General features: G+C 36.2%; 1 protein-coding gene across 1 annotated transcript in view; it reads left to right on the forward strand.

The window, feature by feature from the left end:
• SATB1 (SATB homeobox 1) overlaps positions 1-12,641 on the forward strand; it is a 76,043-nt gene that overhangs the window by 2,784 nt on the left and 60,618 nt on the right. The window contains 4 exon segments of the mRNA XM_033133067.1: positions 847-1,081; positions 4,837-5,013; positions 5,782-5,908; positions 6,672-6,795. Of these exon segments, the coding sequence (XP_032988958.1) occupies positions 871-1,081; positions 4,837-5,013; positions 5,782-5,908; positions 6,672-6,795 (639 nt within the window). The 5' untranslated portion in view covers positions 847-870.

Genomic DNA, 12,641 nt, shown 5'->3' on the forward strand with positions numbered 1-12,641 from the left:
AAGTATTTTCAAGTTTTTTGCTATATAAATTGGCATTATATTACTAATGGACTCCTAAATGTTAACTCCAAAACATGTGAGTTATGCTTCAGTACCTGGGATATTTGAAGAAATCTTCCACTTCTATCCATTTACTTAGAGGTGAAATGACCCAATCACACATTTGAGCCAAGACTCGAGATCTATAGCAGGTCACATAACTCTTGAAACTTTAAAGACAGTAGAAAACTTTTTCTACAAATTAACCTACAAAGCCAGTGGGGAATTTAAAAAGCGATGTTTGCTACCTTCTTTTGAGGTGGTTTATGTGTGTATATATATTTATATATGTATATTTTTCTCATAATAATTAAGCTATATGTAAAAGAATACATCAAATTTAAATAATATTTTGGGGTGTGGTAACTTTTCCATTCTTGATTAAAATGTTGCTGTTCTGTAATGAGTTTCTAATTTTTAAAAATTGGGACTACATAAATACAATTTGTTACTTTCTTTTCTAGGTATGCTTGCAGTAATTCTTGTTTTAAATTAAGCCCATTTCCCCCCACTCAGTTTTGTTGGTGGGTGACAAATTACCTTTTATTCATGTGTGTTGGTACAGTTTTCACAAATTATTCAGTTAACTTGAGTGGAAATGTAACACTGTTATGTAGAAATATAGTAATATCTGAATTATATATCTAGCTAGGTAATCCTACAAATACCTTATATTTGTGATGAGAGGTATCTCGGGGTAAAACGTTACTTTATGTGGGAGTGGGGTGGGGTGGGGAGAGAGAAAGAGAGAAAGAGACCGTCCCCATTCACCCAATTGTAACATGTCTTCTTTTTAAATTCTGGCAGGTGATCTTTAGAGGGTAACTGAGTATGGATCATTTGAACGAGGCAACTCAGGGGAAAGAACATTCAGAAATGTCTAACAATGTGAGCGATCCGAAGGGTCCACCAGCCAAGATTGCCCGCCTGGAGCAGAACGGGAGCCCGCTAGGAAGAGGAAGGCTTGGGAGTACAGGTGCAAAAATGCAGGGAGTGCCTTTAAAACATTCGGGCCATCTGATGAAAACCAACCTTAGGAAAGGTAAATACTTTCCAGCCAAATCCTGGAAAGCTGTGAGCCCTGTGTCTACCCAAGGCCACTTTGTGTGGGGGTGGAGATGCAGAACATGTCGTTGTATGTTCTTTTCCTTGATTCTCTTTCTGATCTGAAATTAGTTCCATTCCTGGCTGCAGTGGCAGTCCCGTTTTGAAGTGTAGGCTCTGTGCCTGAGTGGAGCATCTTACTCTACTACAGACTGGAATCATTGGACATTTTTGGATGATAAGGACTGAATTCAGTATAATGGTCTTAGTTATGCCAGGCTTCCATTGAGGAGGTGTTACTGTAGTAGAGAACATGTAGGTGGCTAGTGCTTAAACTCACCCTGATTAAGAATAAGACACTTAGATTGTTTGAGTACCGCCCTAGCTTTTTCATAAGATGACTAGTTGTAACGCAGCTTCAGAGGTAATGGAAATCGTATATGATATGATGTAAACGTTTTGTGATGTTCTTTTTTTGTGTGTGGTGTGTTTTCTTAAGAGCAAATTTATTATTTAGCAGTGAAAAACCTGACGATTCTAGTTTTTGACTTTGCTATAATTGGGTATTTTTGATAAAGGAAGGGCATATTTAGGCAAGTTTATAAGGAGGGGTATGTGTAACTGTGACTATTTTCTATCCATTTTACACTGAATTGATGAAGTTGAACATAACTTTGACCATGTTCAACACTGTTGATTATGTAAGGCAGTGCCTATACTGGGTGTAATGTGTGTGCCTCATAATGGTCTTTATTTTGTCTGTGAATAACTGTGTATGGGGTTCAGATTTTCCTTACATTTGCTAAGCACAGGATAAAAATGCCATCTTTTAGCAACCAAGAATATTAAGTAGATAAAGTTAGAAGGCAGAGGAATTTCATTGTGTTTGATGCATAACATTTATCATACAATCATTTATTTTTTCCTTGGTTTGGCGAAAACAAAGAATATATTGATCCTGAAATGAACAGACACAGCAGTCCGTATTGTTAGATCTTTATCTATTAAAAATGGAAAAACAGCACTTCAGCAAATTCTTTGGCCTCTACTCATGATTACCCTATTTATTGATTGTTTGCCAAGAATGTATGCATCTTAAGAAAGCCAGGGTAAGAGCATTAAAAATATAATTTATTATGGCTTTTCAAACAGAGTGCATTAATATTGTACTGTGAAGCACTGGGGCTCTATAAAAAAGACTTTCTGACGCCTGCAAACATATAAGTTCCATAAATTCCTAAATAGGAGATTTCAGCTGTCTCTGGTATTATGTGATATTTGCACAGCAAACTTTAATGCCAGGACAGTTTTAGACAAGGATTCTACAGACTTCACTGCTCCTTATGGCAGACGTGCTGTTTACACAGGCTCATAAACCTTCAGCAAAAGCTTCTAAGACTGCCTCCAGGTTTAAATCATGTGGTATTTTTAGCATTCAGCAGTGACCAGTGCACTCCCCTTTTAATGCTGGAAGGTTATGAAGTTGCTGTAGTTGGAAGTCTCGCCAAACACAAGCAAGCACAAATAATCAGACAGTTCAGGGAAGGCTCCTGTTCAGCCTTGCTCCCAGTATCAGGAGGACGGCTGTGACAGTTTGCTGGAAGATTTAGCAGCTAGATTTGTACTGAAATGATACTATTGTCACTTTAGCAATAGCCACCATAATTATCTACAGGGTAAATACATCCAAGTAAAGTCTAAAATATATCCAATATATTTCAACAGTTTGAAAAACCTCCAGTTGTTTCATAGGTCTAAGGAACGGCATATATAGAGCAAGTCTGTATCATCCCATAAGAGGAAAAATCAATGCGTATGTTTTTGTTGTACTAACCCAACTCTTTGAAGACATCAGGACAGGAGGAGGAGAAACCAAAGTACAGTAATTTCACTTCCTGCTCGAATGTGTTTTTTTTTTTTCCTTAAAGCACTGCATCGATAGTGACTTATTTTCAAAATGCAGTTTTTAATTGTAGAAGGTTCTCTGCTTACTTCAAACAACAAAATTACTAAAGCCTTTTAGTGGTGGCTTTTTTTTTTCTTCAAACCTTATTTTTTGGGCATGGTTTCTGTTTGACAGGTGCTAGATAAAAATTGTGGCTGAGATGAGAAAGCACTACTCAAGAAAAAGGGGTTGAATGTTTTTGTTTATTTGCTTAGGAGATTTTGCCAAAGTATCTCCAAGCCAAGGAAGAAATCACCAGTTTGCATATTGCTATTTTTGCTGTGGTCTCCCCAAGTCGTCTTCTGATCCCTGACAGGTTCTCTCTCTGGTATAAAAGAGCTGAATGAATGACAAGAATATTGGCAAGCTCTGCAGCTTGTTTTTTAATGCCTAGCCTGTTGGGTACCTCCGAATGAGTTTGCGAGCTTTTCTTAGTAAACCTAAAGGGTTATTTTTTTGTTGTTTGTTTGTTTTTTGTCAGAGCTAGAATCTCTTGTGAACAGTTCACTAAAGCTTTGGTGAAGATGCACATGTAGAAATATATAGCTGTTTTACCACCAGCTTCTGTTCAGCAGAAACAAGCAAATAGAGCATTTTTAAAGGGCATCTCTGGTGTCAGTAGGAAATCCCGATTTTTTAGCTCTGGTTGGCATGCACTAGACATTTTCAGAAGTTGGTAGGATTCTGCGAGTCCAGAGGGCAGAGCTTATAGAGGCATTAATGTTATAGGACTAATTGGGGATCCTGGGTGCCCTGTTAAAGTAACCCTTGTCATCATTTATGCTAAAGATGATACCCTTCTGGCAGTTTGCCACAGTGCAGTTCAGATGCATCTGCTTTTAACCCTTTTCCGTTTGTTATTGGAAGTCTGACAGTACACTGCATAAACACCTTGAGTACTACAGCATTCCATGATTTTAGTTTCTAGAAGCCTCTTTTCTAACAGTGGTATGGCCTGCGCTTATTAATCATCTGACTACTGAGTTATTACATTGAATTAAAGTAAATAAAAAGAGAGCACATTTCAAGTCTATGCAGATTCCTTTATCCTAATCTGTCATGATGAGGCCAGCTTCCTTTTTTCTCTCTCATTTTTATCCCATTTACTATAACAAAGATTGTTCATTTTAAAGACATATGGTTACTGGGATATATTTTTAGTCAGGTAGATTAAATGAGTAGCCATAAAAATAAATCTTATTTATCTCCATTATGCACACATTGAAATCATATATTTCGAACATCAGTTTGGTTAAGTTTTGTGTTTCTTTTATGGAAGCATTAGAGTACATATCTTTAAAAAGGAAGAAAGATGAATTCCTCAAAGAATTACTATTTGACTAATAATTTTCTAGTCAAAGATAATTTGTTTGGACACCAAAAGGAAAAGTTTAATAGTAAAAGCATGTAGAAAGCATGAAGGTGGTTCTTTTGAAGACAAGTAGAGTGAGTTACGTTTGCACACTGTACACCACTCACAACAGATCAGACAAGACACTTATTTCTCTCTCATCAGCATTATTATTTGATCAGAAAGGTAATTCTGCATTAACTGGTTTTAGTTAAAGCAGAGCCCAAGTTACCATAGGACCAAGTTATGTTCTATTTAAATATTCCTATTACATCTTAAAAAAATAAAAGACTATATATGTTTGTGTGTGCGTGCCTGTGTATCTGTGCACTGTCTGCCTTGGAAACAGTCTCACTGTTGTAAAAAGGTTTATTTTCATGGCTTAGTTTTTCCTCCCCCCAGACTGTATTTCTGAAGATTGTTGGTTTGCATCTCTTTTTCTCTGTCTCTTTGATAGGAACCATGCTACCAGTTTTTTGCGTGGTGGAACATTATGAAAACGCCATTGAATATGATTGCAAGGAGGAGCATGCGGAATTTGTGTTGGTGAGAAAGGATATGCTTTTCAACCAGCTGATCGAAATGGCATTGCTGTCTCTGGGTTATTCGCATAGCTCTGCTGCCCAGGCCAAAGGTAAATAATGCGTATATGGGGCTGGAAAAATTGTTTGGCATCCTTTGTTTACCTTGCAGAGAAAGCACTGGATATTTTCATTCAAAGAACTGTAGCTTAGATATTACATTGGTTCCATATAGACTATGGCTTTAAAAAAATTGCCTTAATTCAGTTTGGTTTAGTTAACACGCATTTTGCTTGTGTGGAATGTCGAGGTAGATTTTTTTTTTTAAATTACTTCAGCTGAATCATTAGTATGCTTATTGACCTTAATAATCTGCTCCACTGAGGACCCACAAGGAAGTGTGGAGCGTATTTGAGCAGATGGACTGTTGAGAGTCAATTTGCATTTATGACTGAATATCTAGTTCTGTTTCTTTTATTCTGTTTCTGATGGTTTTATGGGCTGTAAAGTATTTTTCAATGCTGATTCCCTTTGCAATAGAGAATCTTATCTAAATCGTAAAGCCATTTAGAACCGGTTCAGCTATGTCTTATTAGAACTTCCTGTAAGTTAGGAAAATGGGGCCTATGTATAGGTTTTATTGATGGGGTTTGATTTCCAAAATAATAAACAACCCTACAGTCATTTACATAATTTCACAATTTGGAAAGCTAAGCTGTGAATATTTCCATTGACCTGCCTTTTAGAGAGAAGGGAATCATTCAAACAGAAATAACAATATTGCTTGTGGTGGGGGCCATGAAAAAAAAAAAAGAACCACTACTGGATACATTATCTGAAGGGTAAAATATTTGATGATATATTCTCTTTATCTGGAATAGGGCTAATCCAGGTTGGAAAGTGGAATCCAGTTCCACTGTCTTACGTGACAGATGCCCCTGATGCTACGGTAGCAGATATGCTTCAAGACGTGTATCATGTGGTCACATTGAAAATTCAGTTACACAGGTGAGTCAGGACAGCATTCTAGGGCCAAACATTCTGCTTACCTGATCTTTTGAAATAAAGCCATCTCTGGTCAACCTTTAATTTTTATTTTCTCTGTGTTTCAAAAAGGTTAATCCAAATTGATTTTGTTACCTAACCCCTTCTGCTTTATTTTCCTAACTTCAGAGTAGAATTTAAAAGCAATGTGCCCTCCCCCCGTTTGTAGGTTTGTGCAGGTTATCAAAAGACAAAGACTTTTTATATTTAGTCAATTAAATGATGCATTACAAGAAAGCATTTTACATAAAGTTTACTTAAGAGAAAAATATTTTTGCATATCATGAACAGTGCCATCTGTGTACGTTTTGTGAAAGAATGGCTTATTCACTACTGCCGCAATCTTATTTATTTATATATATATTTTTTACCATTTTAATTCGTATGAACAGAGTCATGAAAGGAAAATGGTTAATACGTTAATGCATTTCACGATGGCGCATGAGAAAGCAGTACACCTTAAATTGTCTTCCCAAGCGCATCAGAGCAGGAAGGTAGAAGTAACATGAAAAAATCGCCACCACAGGCAGCTGATGTATAATTCATGCATCGATACAGCAGATGTGTTGTATAAAGTAATTAACTAATCGGAACAATCAGGAGACCGAGAGCAATCTCCAGATGCATCTGTTTGATGCGCAAAATGAAATCTGTCTGTCTTAAAGGAATGTTTTGCAGCGGGATGCAATCTTGTAATAATCCCCTTTCTAATCTATGTCTCAAATAGTTGCCCCAAACTAGAAGACTTGCCTCCTGAACAATGGTCGCACACCACAGTAAGGAATGCTCTGAAGGACTTACTGAAAGATATGAATCAGAGTTCGTTGGCCAAGGAGTGTCCCCTTTCACAGGTACTTAGCATAGCATGTAATAAGTAATAAGACATCATGGGCAGCCCTGAGTTGAGGTTTGATGGGGCTCTGTAGTCTAAAGCAACTGGTATCTGAATCAAGAATCTGCCAGAAATGCAAAGGGACTTGACCACTGGTGACTTTTTAAAATATGCTCGATTATTCTGAACAGAGCCTTTACACTTTTTCTCCCTTGGGGAAAAGAGCAAAGGAAAACCAGCTTAGCAGAAGCCTATGCTAGCTTGTTTTTCAGTTCCTTTTCTGAGTGCTCTGAGCATGGAAGCTGCATTCTCCTGAGTGCCCTTATTGAAAGGAAGAGTAAGTGGTATAACTTCCAGGAGCCTTTGGTGAGTGTTAACGTAGAAAATTTCGCCATGCTGCCTGAATCGAAAAAGGGTAGAGTTTTCGGATACTTGGTTCATTACCACAAAAGTAAATAAATAAATGTAAAAGAGCATTTAGTACAAACAATTATAAAAGTAAGAACAGAAATCTCTTTCCTGTAACTAAAGGTTGAGTAGTTACTGTTCATTAGGATTTTGTCACCAGTTTTAGGGCATTGGTTTACCTCCCCCCCAACCCCCTTCCTGAGATGCCTATCATACCATCAGGGATTTTTGCAATGAGACAAAGATTTATTATTATTGTGCTTGATTTTTTTTTAGAATGATTTTGGTTGGAGGGCAACTGAAACTCTAGATAGAGACTGCTCCTGTTTCTAAATGTAAAACCAAACATCATTTTTGATACTGCTCAGCTGATTTCAAATGAAAAGAAAGGCTGCTATGAACCTACTCTTAATGGGCTGCCTGTGTGGTCACTACATAATTGTGTTTATAATGCCATCCTTTGGTGCCCAAACCCCACTGTACGGTCATTCCATGATATAGTATAATTGAAATGCTGATTTGGAGTTTTACTAAATTTTTAGTTTTGTTTTTAATTCAAGTTTAAAATGTAATTCTGAACGTTAGTCTGTCACTCACTTGAACTGTATGACTACTGTACACATTTCTGCAACTGAGAGAGTCTCAAAATGTGTTTCTAATGTGATGTTCGTGAAGATACTGGGTACCTTTGGAAGGAAGCTTGTGGGCATTTGTGCTACTGTTTCATGGAAACTCCATGCATTTCAGGTTTGCAGCATTACAGGCCATCAGCTTTGATATTTGTTAGCAATTATAGGAACGAAGCAAATGAATTAAGTTTATGTTTAATGATGGCTTTTTGTATTCTTTTAAGGTAAGCTATAGCCACAGGTAAAATGTTCTCTGCATTAAGTGCCAATTTCTTGAAATTTCAGAGCAAACTCTTTTTGTCATTTTAGCTTATCTCCTTTTATCCTCCCTCTCTCACCCTTGGAGTAGAGAGGATGTGAATTTATAACCATCCAATAAAGTAATTTAAATTAATTAAACACAGTTAAATCAATAGGATGATATAATAAAGCAGGTGACTCTTACCTCTGGGACTTTGGGTTTTACAGACAACTTCAGATAATATGTTACTTGGTTGCTAGCATTTGAAAATTTGAAATATCGTAGAAATTAACTTAAAATTTTTCATTCAGAGTTAAAATATATGTGTAAACACCCAGGATAGGAATCTCATGTATTCTTGTGTTACTAAATGTCCCATTGATTTGGAAGTGAATTCAGGCATTTACTGTGAGCTGGAGAATAGGATGCTAGTACAAGTATTTATTGATATAGGCAGTGAGAACTAATTGTTAAATGACATCAACAGTCAGCCAATAAACTCCACCTCACTGTAGCTTATAAATATAATTGTGAATTTACTTAATGTTATCATGGGAAATGAATTGAATACAGGCAATTATAACATTAAACAGAATGACAAAATGAAATTCAGGACTTGGTTTTGGAGTCATACATTGGTGAATTTCTTTAGAGAAGCCTTTAGAAGAATATGTGGCTGGGTGTAGCTGGAGACACCTCTGTCATCAGTCAGTGGTGAAACTCATCTGTAACTTCAACATCAGTTGTAATTACAGCCGTCTTAGCTTTAAAAAAATCTTTTGAAAATATTACGCATATTTTAGTGGTAGCATCAAATATTAGAAATTAATTTAATATTTAATATTATGAAAAAAGTGCAACCTATACTCTAAATGAGGGACTTATTTTATACTCTGTTCCATCATTTTCTGTTTCTTTCTGTAGAATGACTCCATGAATCTGATACTCAATTTGGAATGGCTTACTAATGAACTATTTTCTATTTGTTCTTTATTTGCCTTTCTGTCATAAGTTGTTAGTCTTTAACTAATAACTTGAAATGCATTTAACTAATAATGTGAAATGCAGGCTCTCAAAGGTCTAAGCCCAAAATATATGCTGAGCTTTCTTTTTCTCCAGTGGCTGAGATTTGGTGATGAAGATGCTCTGGTGAAAAATACCTAGTGAATAAATATTATACAAAATGGGACCTAACACTACGAAATGCTAAGAGTTCAGACTTTTTTACCCCCATGGAGTTTTGATTCATTCACTTGAGAACTTTCAGCATACAAGTCAACGCATACCTTTTACTGTATATTAAGGGTTTTGTGTTGTTTAATATGATAAAAGAGCTCAGTAGCAATTGTAGCTCCAGGGTCCCTTAGTACTGTGCTCAGAAGAATGTCCACGCTGTGGGCAGTAGACTCCCTTTACAGAATAGAGGCCAAGAGGGCTGGGGGCATGGGAAGCCAGCAGGAATTTACCTGTGGTGTCTGACAAGCCTTAACCTATTGGGAGGTTTGTCCCACACTTGGTAAGCAGATGTCCAGTTCAGACTTGGAATCTTAGAACTAGAAGATGTTATCTTTCCCTGGTTTTTCCCTGGACAGATGAAGGAGCCAGTGTCCCTAGAGATTAAAGTCAAAATGCTGGTTAGTGATGGGACCCAAAAGTCCCTTCCCAATGATAAATTTTAAAGTAAGTGCTGATTTTAAAATGAATACTTACAGTTTGGTGTAATAATGTTTTCTTTGATAACATTTGTAAGATTTTCTTAGTCTGCAGGAATTCCGTCAGTGTGCATGTGGTTTGATTTATAACTCATACCTTTATTTCTGGTACTGCTTTGCTATCATAAATTGGCCCAGATAGACTGACATCCATTTGTGAAGTTTTTGTACCATGTGTTTGTTTATTTTGTAAAATGTTCTAAGGCATAAGAAACGCTTAGCTCAGTAGATCTGAGGTTGGGTATTGTGTTGTTGCTTGCTTTTTTCAGTGGATGTGGTTAGATAAGTTGGGTGTTTGTTGTATTCTGAACTGCAAGTAATGAGAACAGAATAAAATCTGACTTTGGGACAAGAAAACCTGTGATCATAAGAACTTTGAGAATATGGCTTCGGGAGGTAAATTGGGAGTTAAAAAAAGGAACATTTTTGATTTACAATAAAACATTTCTTTTTGATACTACATTTCCCAGAAGTTTTAGGAATTGAACTTAAACACTGGTTAAAAATATATACATTCACAACCAGGATAGATTCATTTTAAGTGTAAGGTCAGTTATTGCTTCTATCAGCCTAATGTCTTCCTTCTAAAAATGTTTAGGTCAGATATTCCTATGAGATTTTAATCTGATATGTGCATTTTTACTACCTGTCCCTATCATGCATGCACACACACACTCACACACACACTCACACTCACATCACAACTTTCACATTTTGAAGGGACTGGATTGTTTTCTATTTCATTGTTTTCTGTTTCTCACCTGGGGAAAAGTAAGCTCCAAGCCCAAGTCCTACATAAAGTAAGTACAAATTGTCTTTTTCATTTTTATGATAGCAAAAGCTGTATAAAATGAATTTAAATTTGAACATTCCATTAGAAGTAATATTGAGAAAGATGATTTTTTGGTTTTCCTTTTTTTGCCAGCATTTCAGGATCTAATATATGTCAGATTTTTCATTATGCATTGGCCAAACAAATAAAAAAGGGAACAATCCTGCCCTCCTGAAGCTTAGCATTTAACCAGGCTGATTCTCTGAAATTTGATGTTCATTTCCATAGACGTTTAATAAACCTCTGTGTTCACTTGGTTTTCAGTCTGATTATAGATAACACTGGAGCAACAATTTTAAAAGCCCTGTTACGTTATAGATATATATTGTTTTAACTGCACTTTGTGCCATCATTCATAATTTTTGGACTGAAGTGACATTTTTAAAAGTTTTTTAGGAAGCATTAATAATCACATTTTCAGGGCAATATGCAGCATCAATATTCACATATTGTATTTCTCATGGAAATCAAGCATGACATTTATTCACATATTCACATATTTATTCATTAAAAAATATGTATTGACAGTCTGCTGTGTAACTGCAGACTCCTATTTCCAATATAGTAATAAGTATGCTGCATCTTAATAGTTGAAGTAATAATAGTTAACTTTCATTTAGTGCTTTTGGTGTATCAAGAGCGTTTCTATGACCCTAAGTGTTATATAGTTTTATATCCCCAGTTTCAGTTCAGGAACCTGAGGCATTGAATGTTCAAGTGAGTGCCCGCACTTAACATAGCTAGTAAAGTAGAGGGGCAAGAGTTCATACCTGGAGCCTGAGAGCTTAACCAAGTACCCTACTTGGTCACATATATAGATAAAGGAACTTTTTTTTAAGGCATTCTCAAACTAATTCGATGTGCTTTATAAAATACTTCCATTTCTCTGAACTACTGATAAATACTTACAATTTCCTATTCTCACTACTGACGTTTTTCTTTCACATTTGTGTTTTGTTTTTGTATCTTTGATTTTGTATTTTGTACACTGACTTGCTTTCACAGTACCGTCATCTCATGTCTCTAATGTAGAGCACAAGAGGGTGTGTTGTAGACCATGGGAACTGACTTCTGGAATAATCTGGTATTTGGGAGGTTCCAAAAGGTTTGAATGGAACAGCTCTGTGGCAGTTACTTGTATCCCCCATCCTCACATCCTTCTGGGTCAGTAGGTATTAGGTTGGCGGTTTTTGCAATCATTTTTAACCTTTTAAACCACAATAACTTTTGCACCAACCTAATATAATTGAGCTAATAGCCCAGTGTTTTGAGCCCACAAGACAGTGTTAGGCATTTGCATTGGAGACAGTGGGAAGTTGAGTTTCTTGAGTCTATTTGAAAGTGTAGATCTTAGTCATCCCCTAGCCTGATAGGATGGATGAGGACGTAACTGGCAGCTCCATTTACAAATAGGAAGTTTCCTGTTTGAGGTGTGCTTATATGATTTTGTACTTGCCCCTGCTTTCCTCGTCTAATATTATAAATCTTGTTAATTATCATGTATTTTGAGGAATATCATGTATTCTTTCTTTTTTTTAAATTACAACGCTTTTCCCACTCTTTACCCCACTGACCATGAGAATCCCAGGTTATGAATGTCCACTTTCCCAGGCACTGAAGTGCTTGATACTAATTGGATTTTATTATCACTTTCCAACAATTGTATTAATGGTGAGATACATAAAGGAAATGGAAAACACAGTCTTCTGTGGGTAGTTGTGTGAATTGCTCAACTTACGCCAAATGTTTTTTTCTGCCTCCTTTTTTGAACCATTTTACTTCATTCTAGTTCCTTTTTCAACTTAGTGAGATAATCTGCTCCGTGTTAATGTTGTAATATATGGAATCTACCATAGAATTGTCCTCTAAATTGCAGGTTTTTCTTTTTGAATTTCATATATCAGACTAATTTTTAGCCAGTTTAGATACACAAAAATTTTACTGTAGCTTGACATTAGTTTTCTATAATCTTTTAGCTACATTAAATCAAAAAAGCCAAACTTAGCAAAGCATCTAACTTAAAATGGATTGATTTCAAATATT

Source organism: Rhinolophus ferrumequinum, chromosome 17, assembly GCF_004115265.2.
Source record: "Rhinolophus ferrumequinum isolate MPI-CBG mRhiFer1 chromosome 17, mRhiFer1_v1.p, whole genome shotgun sequence".
NCBI classification, from domain to species: Eukaryota; Metazoa; Chordata; class Mammalia; order Chiroptera; family Rhinolophidae; genus Rhinolophus; species Rhinolophus ferrumequinum.